Source organism: Antedon bifida, chromosome 9 (assembly GCF_963402885.1).
Source record: "Antedon bifida chromosome 9, ecAntBifi1.1, whole genome shotgun sequence".
Taxonomy (NCBI): domain Eukaryota; kingdom Metazoa; phylum Echinodermata; class Crinoidea; order Comatulida; family Antedonidae; genus Antedon; species Antedon bifida.
Window position 1 is genome coordinate 17049549 of NC_136234.1, and position 25258 is coordinate 17074806.

General features: G+C 32.4%; 2 protein-coding genes across 5 annotated transcripts in view; both read right to left on the reverse strand.

Moving 5' to 3' along the window:
- The window catches only part of LOC144851630 (glycoprotein hormone beta-5-like), a 234143-nt gene that overhangs the window by 161026 nt on the left and 47859 nt on the right, over positions 1-25258 (reverse strand). The window lies entirely within an intron of this gene.
- LOC144851611 (pleckstrin homology domain-containing family H member 1-like) overlaps positions 301-25258 on the reverse strand; it is a 77046-nt gene continuing 52088 nt past the window's right edge. For 3 of the 4 annotated variants that reach the window (XM_078709148.1, XM_078709150.1, XM_078709153.1), the window contains 19 exons: positions 22321-22399; positions 17009-17103; positions 14879-15083; positions 13785-13930; positions 12506-12616; positions 11995-12151; positions 11608-11777; positions 8278-8463; positions 7772-7993; positions 7481-7657; positions 6409-6638; positions 5682-6015; positions 5458-5555; positions 4315-4456; positions 3960-4081; positions 3390-3519; positions 3161-3238; positions 2822-2977; positions 301-2016 (listed from right to left, as the gene is read on the reverse strand). In XM_078709148.1, coding sequence (XP_078565274.1) covers positions 1834-2016; positions 2822-2977; positions 3161-3238; positions 3390-3519; positions 3960-4081; positions 4315-4456; positions 5458-5555; positions 5682-6015; positions 6409-6638; positions 7481-7657; positions 7772-7993; positions 8278-8463; positions 11608-11777; positions 11995-12151; positions 12506-12616; positions 13785-13930; positions 14879-15083; positions 17009-17103; positions 22321-22399 — 3021 coding nt within the window. In that variant the 3' untranslated portion in view covers positions 301-1833. The remainder of the gene's footprint in view (positions 2017-2821; positions 2978-3160; positions 3239-3389; positions 3520-3959; positions 4082-4314; positions 4457-5457; positions 5556-5681; positions 6016-6408; positions 6639-7480; positions 7658-7771; positions 7994-8277; positions 8464-11607; positions 11778-11994; positions 12152-12505; positions 12617-13784; positions 13931-14878; positions 15084-17008; positions 17104-22320; positions 22400-25258) is intronic. The other variant, XM_078709149.1, reaches the window with a different exon arrangement.

Sequence of the window (25258 nt, forward strand, 5' to 3'; positions counted from 1 at the left end):
TCCGGTATCACTATGCGTTTTAGCATGCGACTTATGGCTGTTGGCCTTGTTATTTAACTTATTTACACATAAAAAATAATTCATTCGTGACAAACATCACAGTTATTGTGAAAGTACAATATTATTTTCTTTGCCTTGGAAGTAACCCTATGTTTCATAATTATTCTAAAAAAAAACAGTTTTATTAGAAGATGAAGTGAAACTTCTTTCATTTTAAAGGTCCCCCCAAAACTGGAAAAAAGTTTAATAAAAAGACTTTGAATAGACAATTTCAGTTTTAATAAAGGTAATCACAAAGGCAAAATAAACGGTTACGTTCAACCAAAAGCCCATAGACTTCCAGTCAATTGACTTTTTTTCCTTTGAACTACAGTTTTTTGAGGTAAATATTATTTTTATTTTTTCAATCCAATTTTTGGTCAAAATGAATAACTTTTATGTGATTATTAAATTGGCATACCCAACAAAAACATTTACAACAAATTTCAGAACTACAATATATCTTTAATGAATCTTGAATTAGATATACTGAAGTTCGCAAAAACTTCAGGAAGCTGAAGAGGCAGACAAAGAAAAATAACATCACCAACTGGACTGAAAATTCTTTCTAAGAAAACACAGATGTTGGAACATGTAACCAGACTTGTGGATGGAACAGGTAAAATGATTGCAAATTGCAATTGCAAAGCGATCATACAACCACACCCGATCACAGAACCAGTAATAATGTGTGTGTGTGTATGTTTTGTAACATTGTTAGTAGCATAGTTTAATATTTTCGTGTTCTATTTTACTGTTGGTTGGTTGGGGGAAAATTAATACAAAATTCCACATCCCAAGTTAATGGTAAACTCAGGAGCTTTACAAAATATTGATTACATATTTTGGTTTTCCTCCCATAGGGAAGTGAGCTGGGGGCTATGGGTTGGTTATATGGTCCTTGTTCAACCCCACCCCCCTCCCCCCCACTAATTGAATCTGTCCCAGTCTGTCTGTTGCACCAAATATTTCCTCATCAAAAAGGGTGGTAGGCATAACAATTGTAAACCAGCGAATTGTTCATGCCACCCTATTCTTCCGAAATATTCTTTATGCATATTATTATAATTGAATGAAAAAGGTTTTTGCTGAAATTAATATAAAAAATACAATATCAAAATACTCTTTAATACAATGCTATATAGTATATACCATATTATATTGTAATCAATACTAATCAATATTAATCAATATCAATCAATATTAATCAATATCAATCATTATTAATCAATATCAATCAATATCAATCAATATCTCCTGAATACTAATAATCTTTGAATCTTATTTTTAATAAAATTCTTATGATACGAACGAAGCACAATCTTGACCTTATATTGCATATATTTATAAAAAAATGTATATAATACAAATGTACACTATGTCACATTATATACAGTAGACTTTAACGTCCAGGTAATCTATCTATCTATTCCAGTAGATAAGTATTTAGTATATGTAATTAATCTTAAGGCTTTTTTTTTTCAGAACAGACGACAATGCATTTTCTTTAGCAGACAACTTGCATCCCTACAATGGTCAGGTTTTCAGAGCAGACGACATTTTATTTTCTTCAGCAGACGACATGCATCCCTACAATGGTCAGATTTTCAGAGCAGCAGACGAAAATGTATTTTCTTCAGCAGACATCCATCCCTACAATGGTCAGGTTTTCAGAGCAGACGACAAGGTATTTTCTTTAGCAGATGACATGCATCTTTATAACCAAAGTCTGGATGTCAGAAAGCAGACAATAATGTTCTTTTACAGCATGCATCCCTACAACGGGTCTGGTTTTCAGAGCAGACGACTATGTCTTTTTCCAATCTCTGGTAGATGGCTACTTTCAAAGTCCCATATCTTTTTGTCTATAACATTTGAAGGTGAAACTGCCTGTGTCGATGAAGGCTCATATGTCAAGTTTTGCTGTTTCACGATTGCATTTATATAACTTGCTATAAGAAGAGTTATTTCAAGAATCTAAAATAAAGAAAAACAAAATTTAATAATAATTTAAAATTAAAACACTTTATGAACACATTTTAAAGTAAACTACACAAACCATTTATGGAGATGGGTGTTCAATGAATTTTCTACTTTTCGAGTATATCTCGCTCTTCGAGAAGAATATGGCATTTGTCGGTTTATCCAGGTAAGCTAGGCACAAAATAGACTATATAATTTCTTTTTAGCAGGGGACCAAGAAGAGTGATTTAAGTTTGGGGTTTAAGCATTGTTTTTAAGCATAGCTTTCCTTGTCTCATTTTCTGTCAAAACAATATTACTTATTTTTTAAACTTGACAAATTATTTTACATTTACTAGTTTAGTTATTTATTTACAATAATTAAAGTCTTTAAATTACGCAAAAGGGAAAGAGCAAGTAACCTGATTTCTGACCTCATCATGAATCATTAATTATTAATATTCAAACTTTCGGTTTCAAACCAAATAAGGAAGGAGGGATATCTATGATAGATACAGATTAATTAATTATTATTACTAATATCTATTTTAGATAATTACATATTTATAAAATACTGTCAACTCCCCCTATACCGGACTCTCTGAAAATCAGAAACTCTTCCAAAACCAGACTTTTCTTGAGGTTCAAAAGGATCCAATTTCCTTATCATTAAAAACAAATTCCGAATACCAGACTTTCCGGAAAACCTGACTGTAATAACAGCCAAACATTGGGCTCTGAAATGTTCCCCCTGGGCTCCCAAAATGTTAAGCTGTGTGAAAAGAATTATATATGCTGAAACAAAATAATGTGTTCGAACCTTTGGTTTGTTCATTATAAACAGGAGCTTCTCTGTTCCTTGTTCCCTTGACGACTGCACCTCTTTTGAGATGTTTTGACTTAAAACCAGCATAAAGTCATCTTTACATCCTCCAAAGGTCACAACCATTTTGTAATTATGGGTAACAATCACTTTCTAAGAAAAAAAATATTAAAAATAAATTTAAGTAACCAAATAAAAATGTCTACAAATTCATATGTTGTAATATATTAAATTGAAACAAATGTAATAACCTAGGCCTATATATCGTATATATTGCAAATAATATGTAAAAATAAATTTATGTATTTTTGTCCTTGAAGAAAACAACCCTCTTACCAAAGTGGAATAATCGAGAAGACTAATACTATCATCTTGCACAGCAATGTATATATCACCATAGTTACCAAACTTAGTCTGAAATAAAATACATTTTCAACATTTAAAAAATAAATTGAAACAAAAATACACTAAAACAATAAATTATTTAAAAAATTATATTGTTATTTAGGTTAAATTTCTGCATCATAACAACAAATTATTTATCAACAACTCATTTCTAACTAACCTTAGCAGAAAATAACTTTGCTCCCAAAAATGGCCACTTCCTAGTGACACCGAGATAAATGCGTATACACTCCTGCTGCGTGCGTCCTCGTAGTCCAGTCCATTTGTCGGACAACTTCAGTTTTAGTGTTCTAAATAAAATTAAAAAAACACACATAGCAAATATTTTTTTTAACTTTTGTTTCCGTCATTCAGGTCTTCATTGGGACTGTATGATCAATTTTTTTATTGCCTTTAAGCCCCTTTTCCATTAGTGAATTATTCGCGCGAATCAAATATCCCTGAGGTATAAATGGTTGCACATTTTTCCACATCACAAAAAGTAGATGAAAATATTAATATGCATTTACATTAGTGAATTTTTGATTCGCATGATAAATTATTGTAGTGGAAAACGGGCTTTAGATAGGATGATAAGCAGCCTTTTGGGAAAAAAAAGAAGAAGAGCTTGGTACAAAAAGAGAAGTGGGCTACCTGGTTATGGGGTTTGTTACCTCTGTTTTGCTGCCTTTGGATTTTGGAGCATATAATTATGTCGTCAATACTCTATAATACTATCATGAGCTCTTACCTCATCTCGTCTTCAGCATTTGCTCGATATCTTTTAGGGTAGAATTTGTTAATGGCCCTGTCTAATGTTTCAACAATAGTTCCTGAGCCATCAGGGGAATATTTGCTGTCCCCGCTGTCAATCTGTGTTAATACAAAGAAAAAAAAAATTTATTAATTTTTCACATCAATCTTATTTATTTATTTATTTTTTTGGCAATTTTTTTTTTTTTTTGGCAATCATTTAATACAAAGATAATGTCAACAAAGTGCAGTTTAACAGTCAGAATTTATAACTACTTTCAGCTCATTGTAACCCTAAGTTATAATTCATACTGTAGTTCTTCAATAGTTTCATAATACTAATAATTAAATACCTGGATCATTAGTGCAGCTAGTTCCAGTGCTAGTTCTTTATTTAATGGAAACCTGCCATGGATGACATCATCGTTGATTTGGTAAGTTATCAAAAGACGCTCTCGCTCCGTCTCCTTCTTCACTTCTCTTCGGAAATACAACCTTTGATCAAAAGAAGAAATTTTCAATTTTAAACTTTTAAATTTTGATAGTAACAATGAAAAATAATTAAAGATTACTAATTTGGAAATGTTGTATAAAACTCTCTACACTATCAAACTTTATATGATAAAAAAGTATGATGTGCCCAAATATGGTAGTGATGTGCTCAAATATGGTAGTGATGCGCCCAATTATGGTAGTGATATGACATCATCATGCCCATATATGGGCACATCACATTTTATTTGTCATATAAAGTTTGAGAGTGTAGATAGAGCTTTAGTTTAAAGTAATATTTGCGATACACCATGTGTTTTCCAAAGGAATGAAAGTAAAGTTAATGTCTCAACTTTACTCTTGTATTAACAATCACATTACAAAACAGATCTGAAATATATCTGGCAATAATTTCTCTTCTTTAAACAGATGGCTGGTTGCCAGGATATCAGTGATAAGGATATGATTATTATGCCCAAAAATAAAGGCACCAATTTGGAAAGCCACAGCTGAAGAGGAAAACATCAACAGCATATTTCAAAGATCTCAATCTGTTCATACAAACACAGCTGACAGTGTGTCGTCATCTTGTTATAAAGACAACCAAAATGTATTAATTGTTCTTGTGTCGAATGATATTTGGTAAAATTTGGTAAAACGAATCATACACCCAAAGGAAGTTGCGTATCTGTATTTCATATATAAAATCATGGTTTTATATCGTTTGAAAATGAAATTGTAATAAGTAAAATGTGTAATTGTTATCAAGATAACTTGATGAGAGTGATTAATAATGGCATTTATAATACATTAACATGAACGTTGCAGTCATGTGTGTGTGTTTTTTCCTGTAAATTGTTATTTCTGTATCAACTGTACTTTGAAAGGACGTTTGGAAATCTGGACATTCTAGGGCAAGTGTCAGGTTTTGGGAGAGCTGATATAGTCACTCAAATTTAGAAAGACTACTTTGATGGCAAATAAAAAAGAATCTCTTTACTAACCTGTTCTTATACGTTAGTTTGACAACCTTCGTGCTTTCAATTTTACCATTCTGAGACTCTTTTAATGTCTGTTCCCATTTAGATATCACATCACAAATCTATAAATAGAAACAAATGTAAAGTTAGATATCACATCATGAAACTATAAATAGAAACAACTATAAAAAAAATTATCCAACTGGAAAATATTAACAAAATAGAAATAACCTTTAAATCTCCATTACCTTAACACTTCCCTGCAAACAGTGTTCGGCATCGCGTCCCGATGGATCATCTGTAAACAACGCAAAACCTGATTGTTCATTGTCGCGCATTCCTATTTGATGGTTTAGCGTCATTACAAGCTCTCGTACTGTGGTCGATCCGTCAAAACTGACAACTTGGTACAAACCGTTCATAAAGTGAATAGGAACGCTGATTGGGTTCGAATGGTAGAAGGGGTTTCTTAGGATAATGGATAGTACTTCTGTTCTTGATGGACGGGCTTCACGTAAGCCATTCTTTATTGTTCTTTCCAGAGTTCTCTGGCAAAATATTGCATATTTCCCGACTTCGGTTCTATAAAAAAAAGTACATTATTGCTTTAATAATAAAGTCTCAAACATTCTTTTAAAGCAAAGGTAATAAATTTGACGTGAATAAAAAAAAATAAAATAAGCTCTGAAATAGAAAATAGAACATTATTATATAATAATAAAACAGTCTTGTATGCTCTGTCTACACTATCAACTAGTTAAAAAAATGTGATGTGGCCAAATATGGTGGTGATGTGACATCATCACGTTTCTTTGTCACATAAAGTTTGATAGTGTAAACAGAACTTAAGGCTTAAGTAAAATATTGGACATGGACTTAAGTAAAATATTGGACTTGGACTTAAGTAAAATATTGGACGTGGATGAAAAAAATACAAGCCTATAGAAAATTTAATTTGCTCTTGTTTCTACTTACTGAGAATTCATATTTTTTTGTAGATGCATCTTGAGTAACCACATGAACTTCTGCCGCGGCAGGAAAAGAGTGGTGCACATCGCAAGGAGCTGCCACGCCTGCAGAAATTCAAAAGTGGGGGAAGTGTTTTGAGTCTCTTGTGTAAGATCAACCAGTGAAGAGGAAAGAGAATCATGGCCACCTGCTCCGTCGCAGGAACCAAACCAAGTATGCGTGCCACAGAGAAGGTTCTGCAATAGAAAGGAGGCATTCACATAGCTGTTAGCATGCTCAAAGAGGTAAAGTACAGCTGACTCAGTTATAAGCTCTCCCTGGGATATGATTTTTTTTTTTAATCTTGAAAATGTTTTTTTCATTGTCAATATTTAGGATCTGTGGTGGTGTATGTGGAAATATTAGATAAAGAATTGAATTCAAAAAGAATTGAATCTGGGTATACAAATACAAATTGCATATCATCTCCAATCCTATAATATAAATAGGTATTTTACTTAATATGTCCTCATAGAAATTTTAATTTTTTTAGGGGGTGGGGGAGATGTTTATAAACTGGTCAGTACAGTATAACAAAACATTAATAATTTAATAGAACATGTGTAAAACAAGACTGCATATCCTTAAGTAATATATATTTGTATCAAGCAATAGTAGAAATAGAGAAAAAAAGTACTATTTAACGATCATTAAATAGTGTGTACTATTGCACGCCATGTGACCCACAATTGTCCAATCGAATGACAGGAATTCATTTAGGTGTTATATATAATAAGATCTGATGCATAGTGAAAACATTGTAGTCAACTGTTCCAATACCAAACACTCTGAAGATTTCTCCAAAAAAGCAAATTCTGTCTTGCATTCAAAAGTTAAGAGTGTTCAGTATTGGGATAGTTGACTGTGTCTGTAGTAGTAGTAGTGGTAGTACAGATGGAAATAAAGACAATAGAACCTTAGTTATACAAAAGAAAAACAATTTAAAAAAAAAGAAAACCAACGTTTAATTATAATATAACAAAATTAAATTTTTGTTCATTCACTAATGATTTCTGCAATATGGTTTATTTAGACCTACCTGCAGACTTGTTGTTGTCACTGGCGGCTTAGGCGTAGTTTGTTTAATCAGCTGGCAGTACATTTCGTTCTGCAGCTCTGGATGAGTGACGCAGGTTTGCAAAGCACTCTGGGCCAGGTTCACATGGTAATCAATAGCAGGTGAGTCCATCATCACATTGATGAATAAATTACAAGCCTAAACAAAATATAAAATTCAACATTTTTTAATAACTCTTCAAAACTAACTTGTTTTTAATCCTTACTAACCCGTTTCTTATGTAGGATGAAAGCCTTTAAGTTTATGACCTACCTTGTTTAATTTAACAGCTTCTTTCTTGAGAGCTTCTGAAGGCAGTGTGGTTAGCGGTTTATCAATGCTTTCCTTAGATTGACACAAGTGAGGATGTCTCCACAAAGTGCTGGCAGGATCCCCATCTACATCCATCAGTTTGGCAATTAAACGTTCATATTCTGTTCCGATATTTCCAAGTCCCGATCCAGAAGCGACAGTCAGATGGTATAGCCATGTATCCTATGAGATCAAATGGGAATTTAGTTAGGAATTGCTCACATTCCACATCTTTGGTAACTATCTATTTTTTATTTTTAATAATGAATAATTTTATAATAGTTTATTTATATTTAGGTCTTAAATTATTAAAGTTGTTATGTTTATAATTTTGTTCCTTAGCCTGTTAGAAGAGGTTTCTCTGTCTGCTGTGAACTTGAACAAAAAATTTTTTTAAAATGGTTGTTTCAGTGAAAGTTCATAGGAGCAAAACTTAATTCTTAACATGACATATTTGTCTGACAAACCTTTTCTTCTTTGCTTTGCATCAGTAGGTATGTTGGACCCTGTACCTGTTGGTTAACCTGTATAACAATCACATGCTTTGGTTCGTCGGCGTCCATTTCAAATATTCTACTCTCGTCATCGGAATCCAGCGAACGATCGACTTCTTCAACTTGGGTTTCACGCATGTTGATTGTGCCAACTGGCAACTAAAAAGGAATAAAAAAATTGTTAGATATCATTTTTAGATTTTTATTTTATGTCTTCAATAGTTAATTAATCACTGTCCTATCAGATAGGTGGTAACCAGTTCACTGGGGTAACCCCTACTAGTCTCGAATGATGAACTGGGTTCTTTAAAGTGCACACAGGTTATAACTGTGTACGTTTAAAGTTTCACTAGAACTAGGAGTGAGTCGGCCTCAAACCCTTGCCGATATTGTTGGCTCTTTGGGTACGGTAAACGGCGGCCTACCGTAAACGCTCGACCATTTGATTTTCTCTTTTTATGCTTGTCAATTTATTTATTGAGTTATGTTGTTTATAATGTTTTCAAAACCTGAGCTAATACGTTCAAAAGAGTACTGTAGTATTTGCAGATTAAATTTCTACCTAATGTAATTTCTTGTCGACTATTCACCCATTCCAACAATGATATGTGATGATTAGTGATCATGTTTTTTTTGGGAATTAAATCTTCTTTTCCGTTTATATAACATCATCCACTTCACAGCTTCCCCAAACTAATTTAATGTTTGAAATTTTGCTAATAAAAAACTATCTTTCACACATTTATGAATCATTGTCCTCTATTTTGCATACAATGAGTAAAAAAGTAGGTCGTGCTAAAACGCTATTTTTGTTCACATATATCATTATTGGATTTAATATACGATTAAAAACACTGAATCTCCATTGAATGAACTAAAAATGTAATTTCCTTATAGAGTATATTTGAAGTAATTAAATAAATATGTTAATAATTAATGTTTGGCTAGACGCTGTCTAATTGTAAATGTTAATTAAATAAATTTTGCAGTTTAGACTGAACTTAACAGTTGATTTAATTTGATCCAGTTGGCTGTAAAAGTACTCATCGCGGGATGCTGCCAAAGTATATTTTAATCATTAATAATATTTAAAGCATTATTATTTTATTTTGTATCAAACGCAACCACAGTCAAAGACAGAAATGAATTGTATAACAAAATGATAGTATGTATAGTAAGTTCTCTTTGTAGGAACTCTACCAGATACCAGAGCCATATATATTAGTTACGACAATCTCTCTGTGAATCTTAAGTCATGTGGTCATTCGGACCCCAAATGGAAACTTATTCTTTTTTTAGGATTAATTGGGTTGTCTTGAATCTATTCATCTTCATATGTTTCTCCTGTGTTTTTTTCTATGTATTATCATTTGACTGTTATTTATATATCTCGACCTCTTTTTAAGAAATATGTATGATGTATGGATTCGAACTAACACCAAACAAACAACAGGCATGTTGTTCATTTTCTCCACCATCAATACATGTAAACTATAATATGAGCAACATACAACTTTGAACTTTTTCTTATATTTTCTAAAAAATAGTGATAATTAATAAAGTGTTGATGACCAAAATATAATGAAGTACAGCAAGAAATAATTGCTTGCACAATTTCAACATCCCATAGTGTTTCTTATTTATTTAATAATTCATATTATATAACACCTAAATAAATTCCTGTTATTTGATTGGACGATTGTGGGTCACATGGCGTGCAATAGTACGCACTATTAAACGATCGTTTAATAGTACTTTTTGAAACATTTTTGTGTACGAAAAATATTTGTATAACATTTTCAGCTAACTAACTAAATGAAATAATGAAGTATTGAAGATGAATGAGTCTCTGACATCACAACCTCAAGACAGACAATCGTTAGTTGTGCACAGACTTTTTCATTTTGGGTCAAACAGCTTTTATTAATTAATGTAAATCTTCAGCTCTGGCAGATCATTTTCATGCCCTCTATTTAAATGTATCTAGTTTGCATAAAGTCATGAATGAATGCTCCATGTGCAACTAACATACTTATCCAACAGAAGTGCCTAGAGAACTTATTTTACAATGATGTTTAAGCTCTGTCTACACTATCAAACTAGTTTGACCAAAAAAAGTGTGATGTTTCCAAATATGGTAGTGGTATGCTTAAATATGGTAATGTTATGACACCATCATGTTCATATATGGGCACATCACATTTTTTTGTCACATAAAGTTTGATAGTGTAGACAGAGCTTAAGATTGTAATATTTTATTTTGATGAATTCTTAAGACTACATGATTTCGCTAGTAATACTTCCAGATTTAATCATTGCACTTTTACAAGTATGATTTGAGATTTTCATTTCCTTAACCAGAAGCATTTTTTCATTTCATTGAAATCAAATATACACCAAATTATCTATGTGAAACTTTTAATTTTTTTTCCAAACGGAAGCACAATGATAAACATAATTTTTATAAAACCAACAATACTGTAGCTGGTGGCATTATTCACTTCCCCGTACACCATATTTTGTACAAAATAATTACAACGACGACGAGAGGAAATAATGGCCTAAAGGACTACGCAGATTTAGAGAGAGATATCACCGTTATCAGCAAATTACAAAATAACTGACATGGTCAACACGGTGTCACAAAGATAAACATATACATATTACTTGGAGCTATATACTGTATTATCATTATTGGTTTTTTAACTTTACAAAACAAACAGTTTTCCTACCTGGAAATGGTGGTTAGAATTGATAATTGTGTGTTTTCCTTTAATTTGGCCTTTTTTTATAATTCCATTATGCAATCATAATAATAAATTATAACAGTAATTTATGATTGATATGTGATATAGCAAGTTCTGTTTACAATCCTTTAGGGATACCTCTATTGAGGGGACACTTTTCTTTGAAACAAATGAATAACAATGTTTTAACACTACAGCCAACCCATATTCAAGGGACACTTTGTTTGGTACTGAAGGTGTCTCCTTAATAGAGGTTCTACTGTATTCTATAATAGGAATACAATAGACACATCACAACCATGCAATGTATATTTTCAAATTTAGCTTAGAGATGTGCAGATTATTGTATTGTAAGAACTGTATAGTTGTGGGTATATAGACTCAGATTTTTTTGATACACACCTAAAGCTCTGTCTACACTAGTATTATGCCCAAATATCATTGTGTCCATATAAGGGCACATCACATTTTGCTTTCACATAAAGTTTGATAGTATAGACAGAGCTTAAGATTTGGTTGATACAGTTATACACTAAATTAAATATGAAAAATTTACCTTATCTTCCTGGTCCTTGAAATACGCAAATGTCTTTCCTACGAGCACACACCAGCATTTCTTGCCATGTCCGTGTTTTACTTTGTTTATCCAGCCTTTGATGGCCGCCTCCTGGCCCGTTTGCTCAAACATAGGTTGTGTGTTGTATCGCCTCAAAACATTTTGCAAAACTGTCGATAAAATATATATTTTCTTCAAGTTATTAAAACTACACAAAAGAATGAAATAGCAATAAATTATATTTATCCAAAATATTAGTAATTAAAGTAGTGATGTTTCTTCATTTATTATTTAAAAAAAATTAATAATTCAACATTTATTAATTTCTATCAATGTTGCAGTAATAATAATGATAGAGTGTTACCCACTTCCCCACTAGATATTTACCTTGAATCCATTCCTCTAACGTGGATGAGGAGTCTGCTGTTAGATAGTATATCTTCTTTGTTGTGACTAGTTCAAAGGTGTGCGCGCCGTTGGATCGAGCGATCTTACACATGCCATCCAATGGGATATGGCCTTGAGCCTTCCTTGCAACGTCACCCTGAAGGATGAATCAAAATAATAATAATAATAATAATAATAGTACAGTACAACTCCAATTAATTGGATGGGGATACCCCGGGACCTAAGAAGTGTACCCTCAATAGGGTTGACAGTAATGTTAACTTGCCATTTGTTTGTTTAATGAGGCAGTGAGTCCGAGTTGACGGGGGGAAACTTGACCCAGGGTCGACTTGACGTGGGGCCAACCCATAATAGGGGTGTCTCCTGAATTTGGGATGCAAAAACTAAGATGCGATAGGATTCGAACCAACAGTTGGGATTTTTTAAAATATCAGTTTTCCTTAATTTTCAAATGTTATGCAATTAACTCAATTATGTTGTTGGTACTAACCGGTGATTTGTAGTATCGCAATTCTCCATTTTTCAACACAAACCAACGCCGTTTCCAGCTCTTTACTTTGCCTCCTAACTTTGTGAGCCAGCCACATTTTTCCATTGCCTCCTAAGATAAATAGAATAAACCAAATTCTAAAATATCTTATTTTCAATCTTCATTAACGATTTACCTGATGTTGTCGAATCTAGTATACGTTTATTTGCAGACGACACTAAGTTGTATAGAGTGGTCAATAACATTGATGATGCTGATTTATTTCAGAGAGACATTGACAGTGCTTCCCATTGGTCTAATGTTTGGCAATTGCCATTTAATGACACTAAGTGTAAGGTATTTCATTATGGTCGTGATAATCTTAAGTTCTTGTATTCAATGGCTGGTAATTTACTACATGAGGTAAAGCAGGAGAAAGATCTGGGTGTTACCTTTGATCCTAGTTTAATCTTTAATTTGCATGTAGCGGATATCTGTAAAAGGGCTAATAAGAAACTAGGAATGATTTATAGATCTTTTAAATTCTTGAATAAAGATGGATTTTTGAAGCTGTATAAGTCTATTGTCAGGCCAACGCTTGAATATTGTAACACTGTTTATAATCCTATTAGAAAACGAGATCAGGATGAAATAGAGAAGGTCCAGCAAAGAGCAACAAGATTGATTCCTAGGTACCGAAATATCCCTTATGAACAACGTTTGAGAATTCTTGGTCTTCCTACTATGAGATATCAAAGGCAGAGAGCGGATATTATCCAAGTTTTTAGGATTGTTAAGGGTTTCGATCGTATCTCGATCAACACATTTTTTGAATTTGATCTAGAATCTCGGACCCGTGGACACACATATAAACTCAAGTTTAAAAGCTCTCGTCTTAATATTAGGAGGGACACCTTCTCCAGGAGAGTTATTCTCTTATGGAATGCTCTGCCTACGGATGTAGTTTCATGTGCTACGGTGAACTCGTTCAAAGCAAAACTTAACGTCGCATGGTCTAACCACCCGCTGAAGTTTTCACCCTATATTGAATATGATTTTATTGCTAAGAGGGGCTTTTAAGCACTGAGTGCTTCGCCTCGATCCCGTAGACGAAAGTGTACGGGAAACAAGTAAACAAGTAAACAAGTAAAATACTATACAAAGAATTATTTCAACTACTGATTATCAATAAAGGATATCTTTGAATTCTCAATATGTTTTCTTTTTTTAAAGTTACTATTGAAAAAACTTAAGCATTGATAGCAATTGATAGTATTAAAAAAAAAAAACCAATAGTGACCTTCTTCATGTTCTCTGTTGTATACGCAGCGCATGTCTTGAGCAGTTTGTGTTCTGGTTCTTCTGAGTTGTTGCTACTGGTGTAAGACATGGCATCTGGTGGAATGGCATAGTCACCCTCTGAGATGGCAGATTGGCCTGAAACACCTTTGTAAAGTAGATATAAAAACTGATTACTATTCTATTACATAGATACTTTATTATATCTTTGGAAGAAGAAAGGACATAAAACAGACTCTTCTCGAGGTCCAACCCAACATCTTTACACTATCAAAAACATTCCGAATACCATACTTCCCAAAAAACCAGACATATTAGGCCAGCCTAAAGGTGTCCGGTGTTGGAGTTGTACAACTTATTACCACTTTTTAGGCCTAGTCAAGTACAAGTCAGTGGAGTGTGTACACATAGTAACACACAACAGTAGTGCAAAATAGGTCCATGGTGTAAATGCACAGAACACAATACATAACATTTAAATATCATATTTACAAATTCTCAAACAATTAATACATTTTTACAATTGAATACTATCATACTTACAGTATATATACAACAATATTAATTTTAAAATACCAAATACCAAACTACTAATACATAGGCCTAATGTTGGAAGTACTTCCTCATACAGTAAATAATAATACATAAGTAAAGTACATAACATAGGTAACAATTATATCAAGGTTTGCCTGTATGGGAACAAAGGTTATATTTATAATATCAACAGGACAGTTTTTGCAATTTGGCCATGGGGTTAAACAATTGCATGATTGTAATCTACATGATTGATTGGGCATTGATAATAGAAGCGTGTGGTTAAGTTGCTTTCACTTTAAAAATAATGTATAAATATTGTTAAACAATCAAAGGAACAAGTAGCAATAATAAATAGGCCGGACTAGTGTCGTGATCAAAGCCAATTAAGACAAGGAACAGGACACAATACCTACCAAATAACTGAACAATAGTAAAGATCTGATAATCAATAGAGTGGAACTTATTAGGGACATCCCTACTTAGGAAAACTCCTGTTCAGGAAACATGTCTCTAATAAGGGGACACTCTTATGTTTAAAAAGATGAATTGGATTTTTACCTCTTTTCTTTGCAGAAGGTCCAGCGAGTTCTGGTGTTTTACAGGAGGATGACCTACTAACAATTGATATAATTGTTGTCCTCTCCACATTACTTTTACATGGTTTGACGATTCCAGCTTTGCTTGAGTGTCGTCGGACATGTTCTTCATCTGAAGAATCCGAGGACTCGCCAGTGAAGGGAGTACTACGAATCTGCGAAGCAGCCTGGGATGGAAAGTTTATAGTTGCATATTGAGCAAGAATTCTAGAGCAATCAATGCAGTGCTATGGTAAAGTTTAAATAGTTCCAAACTGTCTATACTGAATTAGTGTCATATTGACTTATGCATATTAATGAGTACAGAATTGTCAAAACATTTACTAAAACTTATCTTTATAAGATAAAATCATTTCAATTGGTCACTAAAATAAATATACACAAAAAATTCTCTAAAGTAAACAGTTCTACAAATATTCATTTTTTAGTGGAGAAGCTTTAATATCAAAACCAATAAATGAAATTCATAATTATAGTGTCTCTTTTTTTCTCTTTGCAATGTAAAATATAAAAAAAAATTGTTTTTAAATGCTAAAAAAGTTTCACTCACTATGCAAAACAAAAATGTGAAAGTTATATTTAACAGTGACCAATTAACCTTTAAGAACCACACCCAAAACTGTAATGATCTTATCAATCAACTATACCTAAGTGTAGAGTATGTTTCTGTTTAAACAAAATTAGCCTCAAAATAGTTTTCAGAAAGTTTTGTTTTTGTTTTCACGCTTTAGTTATTTTACAAAACACTCTTCTTCACAACCAAAACATTTTTATTAAAACACAATTTAGTAAAATATTACAATATTTTGTTTTGTTCATTAAAATGCTCAAAGTTTAAATGCCTAAAACCTTTGTAAAGTCTATCTTCAAATAAACAATATTTTAGAATTGATATTGATTTAAAAGATGTATTAAATAAAAATGTGCAAAGTTGAGCATATTTTGGAATCTAAATGGAAGAACGGAAACAAACGTGGAATAGAAAGTTCAATCTCCAACCTCATTTCAATTGGACAATTTCCATTCATACCATAGAAAAATATTTAAACCCTTGAATTCGAAAGCAAATTACATTAACCCCAACTAAAAATATATTTTTGCTTATAGGTAATATGGGATTTAAAAAGGGAATTTTCTTTTGTTTAAAGGAAATAACATTGTTTATAAATAGAGTTTAAATAATGTACATAAAATCTAAAGGAAAATTACTGAAAAAATGACAATTCTGTGGGTATCAGTGGTTGGATCCCAATGGAGATACAAAAAAAATAATCACTGAAAAATGACAATGCTGCGGGTATCAGTGGCTGGATCTCAATGAAGATATAAATAAAATAATCACTGAAAAATTACAATGCTGTGGGTATTAGTGGCTGAGATACAAATAAAATAAACAAAAAAGCTAAATCAAAACGATAAAGTAAAACGGCCAGAAAAAGTAGCAGAGCTTTCGGGCAACTAGCTCTTCGTCAGTGGCAGAATATATATATTAGGTTTCAATGTGCATTTTACTTTAATGCATATTGGTAGACCTGCTAATTTGTTTCTTCGAAATTGAAGCTTGTAATTATATTAATGACTTATTCATGTATGATTAATGTCTTCAAGTTAATGTACTATTTGTATATTGAGCAATGAAAGTGAATATATAATATACTTAATTAACATCTGATGAAAATCGTTATGATGGTTGCCAGGCTAGATTCCGCCCAATTAGCATTTATTTACTGTATATCATCAAGATACACTGGATATGAGATGACCTTAACCAGATATGATTTGTACGAAATGTCATCATCGTTAAAATCACTTCCTTTTTTATACATTTATATAATACATATATAACCATTTCTTCTTTCGCAATACCTCTATTAAGGGGACACACTTTTCGTGAAACGAAGAAGGAGCAGCAATAGTTGGCCAAACACATGGCCAACCACTATTCAAGGGTCTACTATTAAGGTGACACTTTGTTGTCTGTCGATGCTGTCCCCTTAATGAGGGTTCTACTCTACATATTATTTGTTTCAGTATCACTGACCAGTTTAGAAATGTTAATGTTTCAAATAAATAATAAAATGAGTTAACTCACTCCTCGTAATGTTGTGTAAACAGGCACGTCCATTTCTTTATACATAGCGTTGGCAAATTCATTATCACCTGGTTGATAAATAGCAGCACTGGATTCTATAAAAGTAACAAAATTATTATTAATAAACTTATAAATAATTAATGTTATAAATAGTAGTAATTGTAAATAAATAATATAATAGACACACTTAGTTAGACAAAAATTCATGAGGAAGAGAGATGGGTACCAGTTTGGCCTCTTTTTGTGTATCCATCAGATTGACCAAAAAAAATGCATGTGAAACAAACTGAAGTCCTGGTATTAGCAATTCTTTTTAATTTTCAACAACAATTGAAGGTGGGCACTGGACAAGAGAAGCCCTTGTAGTGTAGGCTGGTATGTCGTTTATATGAATGTCGTGTATATTTTTTGTTAAAAGCAAACTTTGACTTTATTTCATATCTTGATAATATAAGGAATGAAAAAAAATATGTTGCCATTTTTTCAAAAGACATTTAAAGGACCAAATTCAAGATGGCCGCCAACATTCAAATAACCCTATTAAAAATCAGAATATCACCAATAATACAAATTATGAATGTGGAACAAGTCCGTTTTGATGGTATTACTGTACCCATTATACAATCTTAACTATGTAAAGCGATAATCTGTCGGCCATCTTGGATTTCAAAATGGCCGCCACTAAAAATTAAATTCTTTAAATAATTTTTTGTTAAATATGTGTGCATAAATTGTTGTTTGTACACAATGTTCTAAAATTGTCACTTCTCACAGGATTGTCTAAATATAAGGCTGTCTAAAGTTGTCAATGTTCTCTATATAACAGATATATAATACCCCACTATGACTCTTAAATTAACTAATCGTTCAAAGTTGGAGTTGCAAAAGTATGGAACAACTTACCAATTTATATCAAATATTCAACAACAATTACGTCTAACTAGAGGGTGGGCTAGAAGTGTAAACGATGGTTCTCGGAATGATAATGACTCGGGTAAAATGGTTTTAAAAGGATGTTCCCTTTGTACGTTTTCTGTCGGTTACCATTATTGAAAATGCTTGACATTCGAAAAACTAAACCTACTCTGTTTCACAGTGTCTTAGATGATTAATAACAGTTTAAAGTATAGTGTTTATTGTTTTGTAGGGCCCTTATAGGGCGGAGGCAGAGTTCATTTGAGGGAGATGCTTATTCGAGGGATTTTTTTGTTTTAAGAATATCGTAACATTTATAATCAAATAAAATCCTCTAATAGATATGAAAGTGGTAAAAAATAATAACAAATGCTTGGTAAATTGTAGTTAACAGTGTGATGAATTCTATTACAAATAGTATAATTGTGTAGTTGCAAAGTGAATCTGTGAACTCATCGTGAACCCGGAAATTACTTTGACCGCGTACAATTGAAATTGAGTTGAAAATCTACCGATGAAATCAGAAATTTTGTTTTAAAACTCTTTATAATATATTCCTAAGATAGAAATATGGAACAATATCGTAATAGTGAAAACTGTTATCAAATTTACATTTCACGGTACATCTGAGATAGTTCAGGTAGGTATCCAAGGCAGAGATTTGTTCCAAAGTTTTACCATTGTGCTCGCCTATGTCAGAAATAACCATAATTTATATATAGATTATAAATTACAGATCTCATTTCTTTTCGTGAAACTGAAACTTGACAGGATACAGGACCACAATATAAAACAAGTGCATTTATACCTTATTGTGAAATCCTGTATAAATAGGATGTTAAATAATAAATGCGTTATTGCTATGTAATTCAATGTCCTTCAGGGCCATAGTCACCAGTATGGTTGGTGAGTTTTCAACCTGTCAACTTTTGGCAGAAGCTTGAAGGAAATAAAGATACAGCTCATTCACAAGGTTATTCATAGGCAGCATTAACTCCTACTTCTCATCTTCTACAATCTCAACCGATTTCATTAGATATATACCCCTACAGATAGACCACCATTATACACTGGTTTGATGAGTGCACATGGTTGTGGTATAAAAACTCATGTACTAGGGAAAGACAAGATAATGCCTGGTGATGACTCTTGCCCGAGATGAGTGGAGGTGGACAGAGATGACATCAAGAAGCAATTATTATGTCGACCCGGTGAACTACATGACTTTTGGACATGTAGCATTGTGAAAATAGTGTTGAGGCCAGTGCTTTTGTTGAAACTGAACTTGTATTACCTATACAACCAGTGACACAAATATCTTAGACGGAAAACATCTTAGAGATGATATCCCGACTAATGAAGAATGCTACAATTCGCACAAAGGTGTTTGTTGGCCATGGCATGATGAAATTGGACAGAAAATGTTTGAGGCATTAGTAAAAGTCTTGTAGAAGGCAAACTGTCTATATGGGATCCTAAGAAAAAGATGAATATTGGCAAAAAATATATATGACGGTGAATACAGGTGACAAACTTATCAAAGTAAAAGAGGACTCCTTTAGAGATTATTTGGCGGTGAAATGCGGTATGCAGTGCTTTTGCCAATTTGTTTCTGAACAAGCTTGTTGGGATCGCAGATCAGTCTGTGGAAGTTTGATGGATACAGTAGTAGAAAACGAAGGAAGGACAGAAGCACACTAATTCTGCTTTCTCTCTACAACTTGCTTCTACAAATGCAGACAGAGAAATAGATTCTAAGTGAAGTATCATTTTGATTGAAAGAGGCTGATCATAAAGATATTACCTTGAATACAGAGAGTCGACGAAATCTAAATGATGTGGTTAAACTATATCCCTATATATGTCCGAGACCCAAGAAAACGATATCTGCACACATGGAAAGTACACATGCTTTTATCAAATATTTCTTAGCTCATGACCACCTGAACTACGACCGATTACTTCCGCTGTATCAATTTCAACAGATTACTGAAACAAATTACAGATATTGGAGTTTATGAGAGGACATGTATGTGTGGGACTTGCTGGATTTACATCAATTGATCAGGGTCATTGAGCGTGATATCATTGGAATATCCCAAATTAATGATTTCATCAGAGCTGGCAAATCTAGTTGATGAGTTTGAAAGCCAACATTTAAAGAGAGATGATATCCCGATTAATGAAGAGTGCTGCAATTCGCACAAAGGTGTTTGTTGGCCATGGCATGATGAAATTGGACAGAAAATGTTTGAGGCATTAGTAAAAGTCTTTTAGAAGGCAAACTGTCTATATGGGATCCTAAGAAAAAGATGAATATTTGGCAAAAAATATATATGACGGTGAATACAGGTGACAAACTTATCAAAGTAAAAGAGGACTCCTATAGAGATTATTTGGCGGTGAAATTAGGTATTGCAGTACTTTTGCCAATTTGTTTCTGAACAAGCTTGTTGGGATCGCAGATCAGTCTGTGGAAGTTTGATGGATACAGTAGTAGAAAACGAAGAAAGGTCAACTTACTGTATCGCATTCAAGATTAGAAATATTTCATTGAAGGACTTTGGCAGCGTTAGTTGTCATTTAACTGAAGAAGTTTATGAGATGTTTTAATATGAAGTGTACTGTCAGAACTATAGACCTCCTGATGGTCAACATTTTGTGTTAATCACCATGTTGTTGTCATAAGCATATCATTTTGTGTATTTCAATCTAATTTTATTTAACTTACACACGTTTTAATAAGAAATTTAACCCATTTTAAAATAATGGCGGCCATTTTGAAATTCAAAATGGCCGCCATTTTGTGTTAATCACCAATGTTGTTGTCATAGGCCTATCATTTTATGTGATTTCAATCAATCATAACTTGCACATGTTTTAATAAGAAATTTAATCCATTTTTAAAAAATGGCGGCCATTTTGAAATTCAAAATGTCAGAATACTAATGAATATAGGTTTATAATAATTCTTATATAACAGAGAACCCATATGAACTTAAAATATTATTCATAAAGGGTGTTACTTTGTCCAATATGGTACATTTATTGGATATTTTACGTATTGGCGGCCATCTTGGATTTGACACCCTTAAGCTTTTTTAAAAAAATGGCAACATATTTTTTTCATTACTTTACATCCTAAAGACACTAAATCAGCTGGAATTTTGCTTTTAACAAAAAAATGACACGAAATTACATAGTGGCCTACATTATTGATCAATGTTAGGACCAATCAAGGTGCTTTAAACAGTCCTGGCTTTGTTTGTATCAAACCTGTTAGTGGCTGTAATTATCGCTGTTGGTTTCGATTGAATAAAATAAAAATAAAATAAAATAAAAAACAAATCATCATATTTTATACCCAACATGCAAATACATATTTAGTAAACCTACAGCAGTTTGTGGTATACGCTTGCGCGAAACACAAATGTTCGCAAGTTAAGCGATGTCCTTAATCAACCGTAAAGTGAAAGAATACAATAGTACTTACGTAAAGACAAACTATCAACGATCATTCCAAAATGCATAATCGAATACATATTGATAAGTATTGATTATACCGATTATATTATACACTGTCAAATATTTATTAAAACCAAGATCTTAAGTGTTACTGTGGTTCTTACAGTGAATTTAAATCATTGTATACCGATATATATTGTGATTCGTCTACCACGCAATCACCTGAAATCATTCTGCGTCACATGGACGTCATGTGGGTAGACGTTTGCGGTTTGATTTTTCCCTTACGTAAGATTAAAAGGATGTATAGCTATAGGAAAGTAATATATTGAACAAATTTTCAAGTCACATAGGATACAAAGTATGTGAAAGAAAAAACACTTAAAGATGCAAGAATTGATGACAGGCCCACGTGCTGTTACGTTTCCTGACCAGCGTTATGAGACATAAACGAAAGCTAGTGATTGGTGGACACTGATAAGTATGTGACCTCGATCGGTTGAGGAGTAATCTCTAACAATTAGCAAAGTTAATAAACTTGAAAATACTTGTTGAAATGATGAATATTTATTTGAATTTGGCTGATTTATGAGTGGGACTACATTATATAACAACAAAGAATATTTTAAAGTGAATACAATAGAACTCCTATTAAGGGGACACTTTTGGGTATCAAAAAGTGTTGTCCTAGGTGTGTCACTTCACTAGGCCATAGTGTTAAAGAAATGTCCTCTCGTTCATCTAATGAAAAAGTTAATAATAAAGGTATTCCTTGAGGGTCTCAATTATGTGGTTTTAAAAAAATTTCCAAAATCCAAAAATAAGTTGGGACCACAAACCACATCCTACATGATTTCTGTTGCCAAAAACAAGGCAGACTGGGCAAGACATTGGCTGGTCAACATACCAATGTTGGTTGGTGAAATACTTACTTCTATTCGGTGATGTTAGATTTTCAAGACTGGCCGACATTCTGATACCACCGCTTGCCACATTGTAAATACGATTTTCCTGAAACAGAATATAAAACATAGTAAAAAATTAGAAAGAAATATATAAGTACAATTTTAAAGTGCTTGATATTTAGTACTAATATATTTGTAGAATAACAATTTATTTATTTCAACAATTTAATGAGGGTGGTCCATCCAGTCGAAGCTGAACAGAAAAAAATGCAAATGACCAAATCATAGAGGGTGCTTTTTAAAAATACATCCAAACATAAATGGTAATTCTGGCATCAGCCTTAAACAAAGTGTGTGTCAGAGTAAATAAATGTTATAAAACTTGTTTTGGCGATTTGCATTGCGGAAAATGGATTACCAATGCTTTTTTTCACCTTTAGTTAACCAAAAGTGGCCTACTAGAGTAAAGCCTAAAATATGTTAAATTTATCCACTATAATATTGAGACTTTTTTTGTATATCCAAAACTATATGGAGAAATTACACGTAGCATGAGAAGGAATTGTAAATATTGGGAAACGTCTGCGGTAATCAGGAGACTATTGTGTTGCCTTATCAAACAATTATAGATTTTATTTTCAAATGGAATGAAGTCAATATAGTACTAGAATATTTTCTGCAGCAACTGCAGTAGAATATTTTGTTCTTAAACAAGGCTGTCATTTTTTTAAATGTCGGGAATCAATATTGTACCTCCCATCCGTAGGAAGTACTAAAATCCGGCAAAATTATATATTTTTTTTCTTTTTTTAGCAGAGTTGCAATAAATTTGGATGGAAAAAAGTTAAAATCACTGCACCTGTCTGTATTCAAGGTTTAAATCTGCAAACCAAATTGGCTAGACTTTGAAGATAAGTATAAAAAATCCAACAAAGCACGTAAACTTTAAAATACGATAATATACCTGATTATTGAATTATATTTTCATATTCATAATCATAAACGGTAATACAGTAATGTATACACAATTGCAACTCTTATGATATTTCCATTTTATCATAGATTTTCTATTTCAAAAATGACAGATTTGAACTACAACCTCTTGCTTACAGGCAAACACCTTAACCACTAGACCACAGATCTAATCACCACAAGATGCATTCATAATCCAATTATAAAGTTAATTGAAACATTACATACATTTTGCCATGATTTTATACCATAAAAGGTACTATTAACTATACTATTAAGGGGACAACTTTAGGACCCCACAAAGTGTCACCTTATAATAGTAAAATGAGTGTCCCCTGAATAGAGGTCGTTTGTAGTGTATATATCCCCTGGTTAGTTTCAAAGAAAAATTCCCTTTAATAGGGATGTCCCCTAAATAGGGGTGTATCAAAGGAGCTGTAATATTTTGTAAGTTTTCATAAATTGTCAAGTTACATAATTAACTCTTTCACTTTGCTTTATATATGGAACATAAATTGCTCTTCCTGAATTAAATTGTACTGGAAATTATATAGTTCCTATAAAATATATTATGTGAAACTCATTAAGAAAGGAAAAGCACATTAAAAATAGGAATGAAATTAAATGGACTTAACCTTGGTGCTTTAAAAAAATACTTACAAGATTGTTTGAAAAAGATTGTAGAAAAATGCAACAATGTAGTTTTTTTTTTATTAAAATATATGTATATTTAATTATAATTACTGCATTATTAATGAATTATTTTACAGAATTCAATGAAAAGTTACTGCAGTAAAGTCATTTAAGATGGTTCCAAAAGTTATAAACACAGTAAAATATTCTAAGCAATAAACATATTCTGCTAAAATGTACTAATTAAGTATTCACAGGTATCAACAGGCTACTGCATTAACATATTTACTTCAGTAATACGTATTTACTTCAGTAATCATTTATGATTGTTCCTAATGTACAGTAGAAAACTTTAACCATTCTGCTAAAATTTACTTAGTTTCCTCTAATTTGGAAATTGCACGTTTGACAGACATCAACAGAAACACAAATGTTTCCAATCAATGTCAGAACCAGGCCACGTATTAAGAAGCTCCGATAAACTGTTCTTTAATACTTCCGTAACAGCTGATGAACTCATTAGAAATTTCCAAGGTATATTTTCATTTCTTAATCGAATTAGATGCCTTTCATTTGGGACCAACAATTACTCCTTGCCTGGACAGAAAAACATCACTGCCCAGATATCAACTGGCAGGGATCCAACCAAACTGGAGAGAGGGTACTTGTGGAACAATCCCTCAATGCCATAATAAGAAACAAACAACATCTTTTTAAGGTAAATTAAGTTTAGTAAATTTATAGTTTAGCACAAACATTTTCAACCACATCCAATAATGAGATTGCCAAACTACTGTAGTTATGGCACAAACTCAAACTTTCTAAATTACATCTTGTTTTGAGGTTTTAGGAGGAAAAAAATGGCATTAAGAGGAGTTGAACACAGAACCTAAAATTGGCAAGAAATATGGGATTGGTTAACCACCAATTTACACAAACCTACATTGATTGCCAATTTTATTGTAAAATGGTACAACTAACAGACTTTCAAAGCAGCTTGTATGCACTACAAATTTCTTATCACCTTTCTTTAAGTGTATAAGAACATTCTCAACAAAATATTAAACAAATAAGCTGTTATCTATCCAACTCCAGCTTCCAAAAAAGACAGAAATAAATTTGTAAAAAAAAACAATCCTAACCGTGTATTATTTTTGGCATTTTCAATAATAACTAATAATAATATTAGAAATTGAAGTTCGGAAGTTATGTATTTCAAATGTTTACCGCAACTCATTATCGTTTCTATTCTCGTAGGGAGTATCAGAAAATTAGCAAACACAGGAATTTCCGACACTGCAAACTTTCAATGTCAGAAGGACATATTTAATTAAACAAATTTGGAATAAATTCAAAGTTA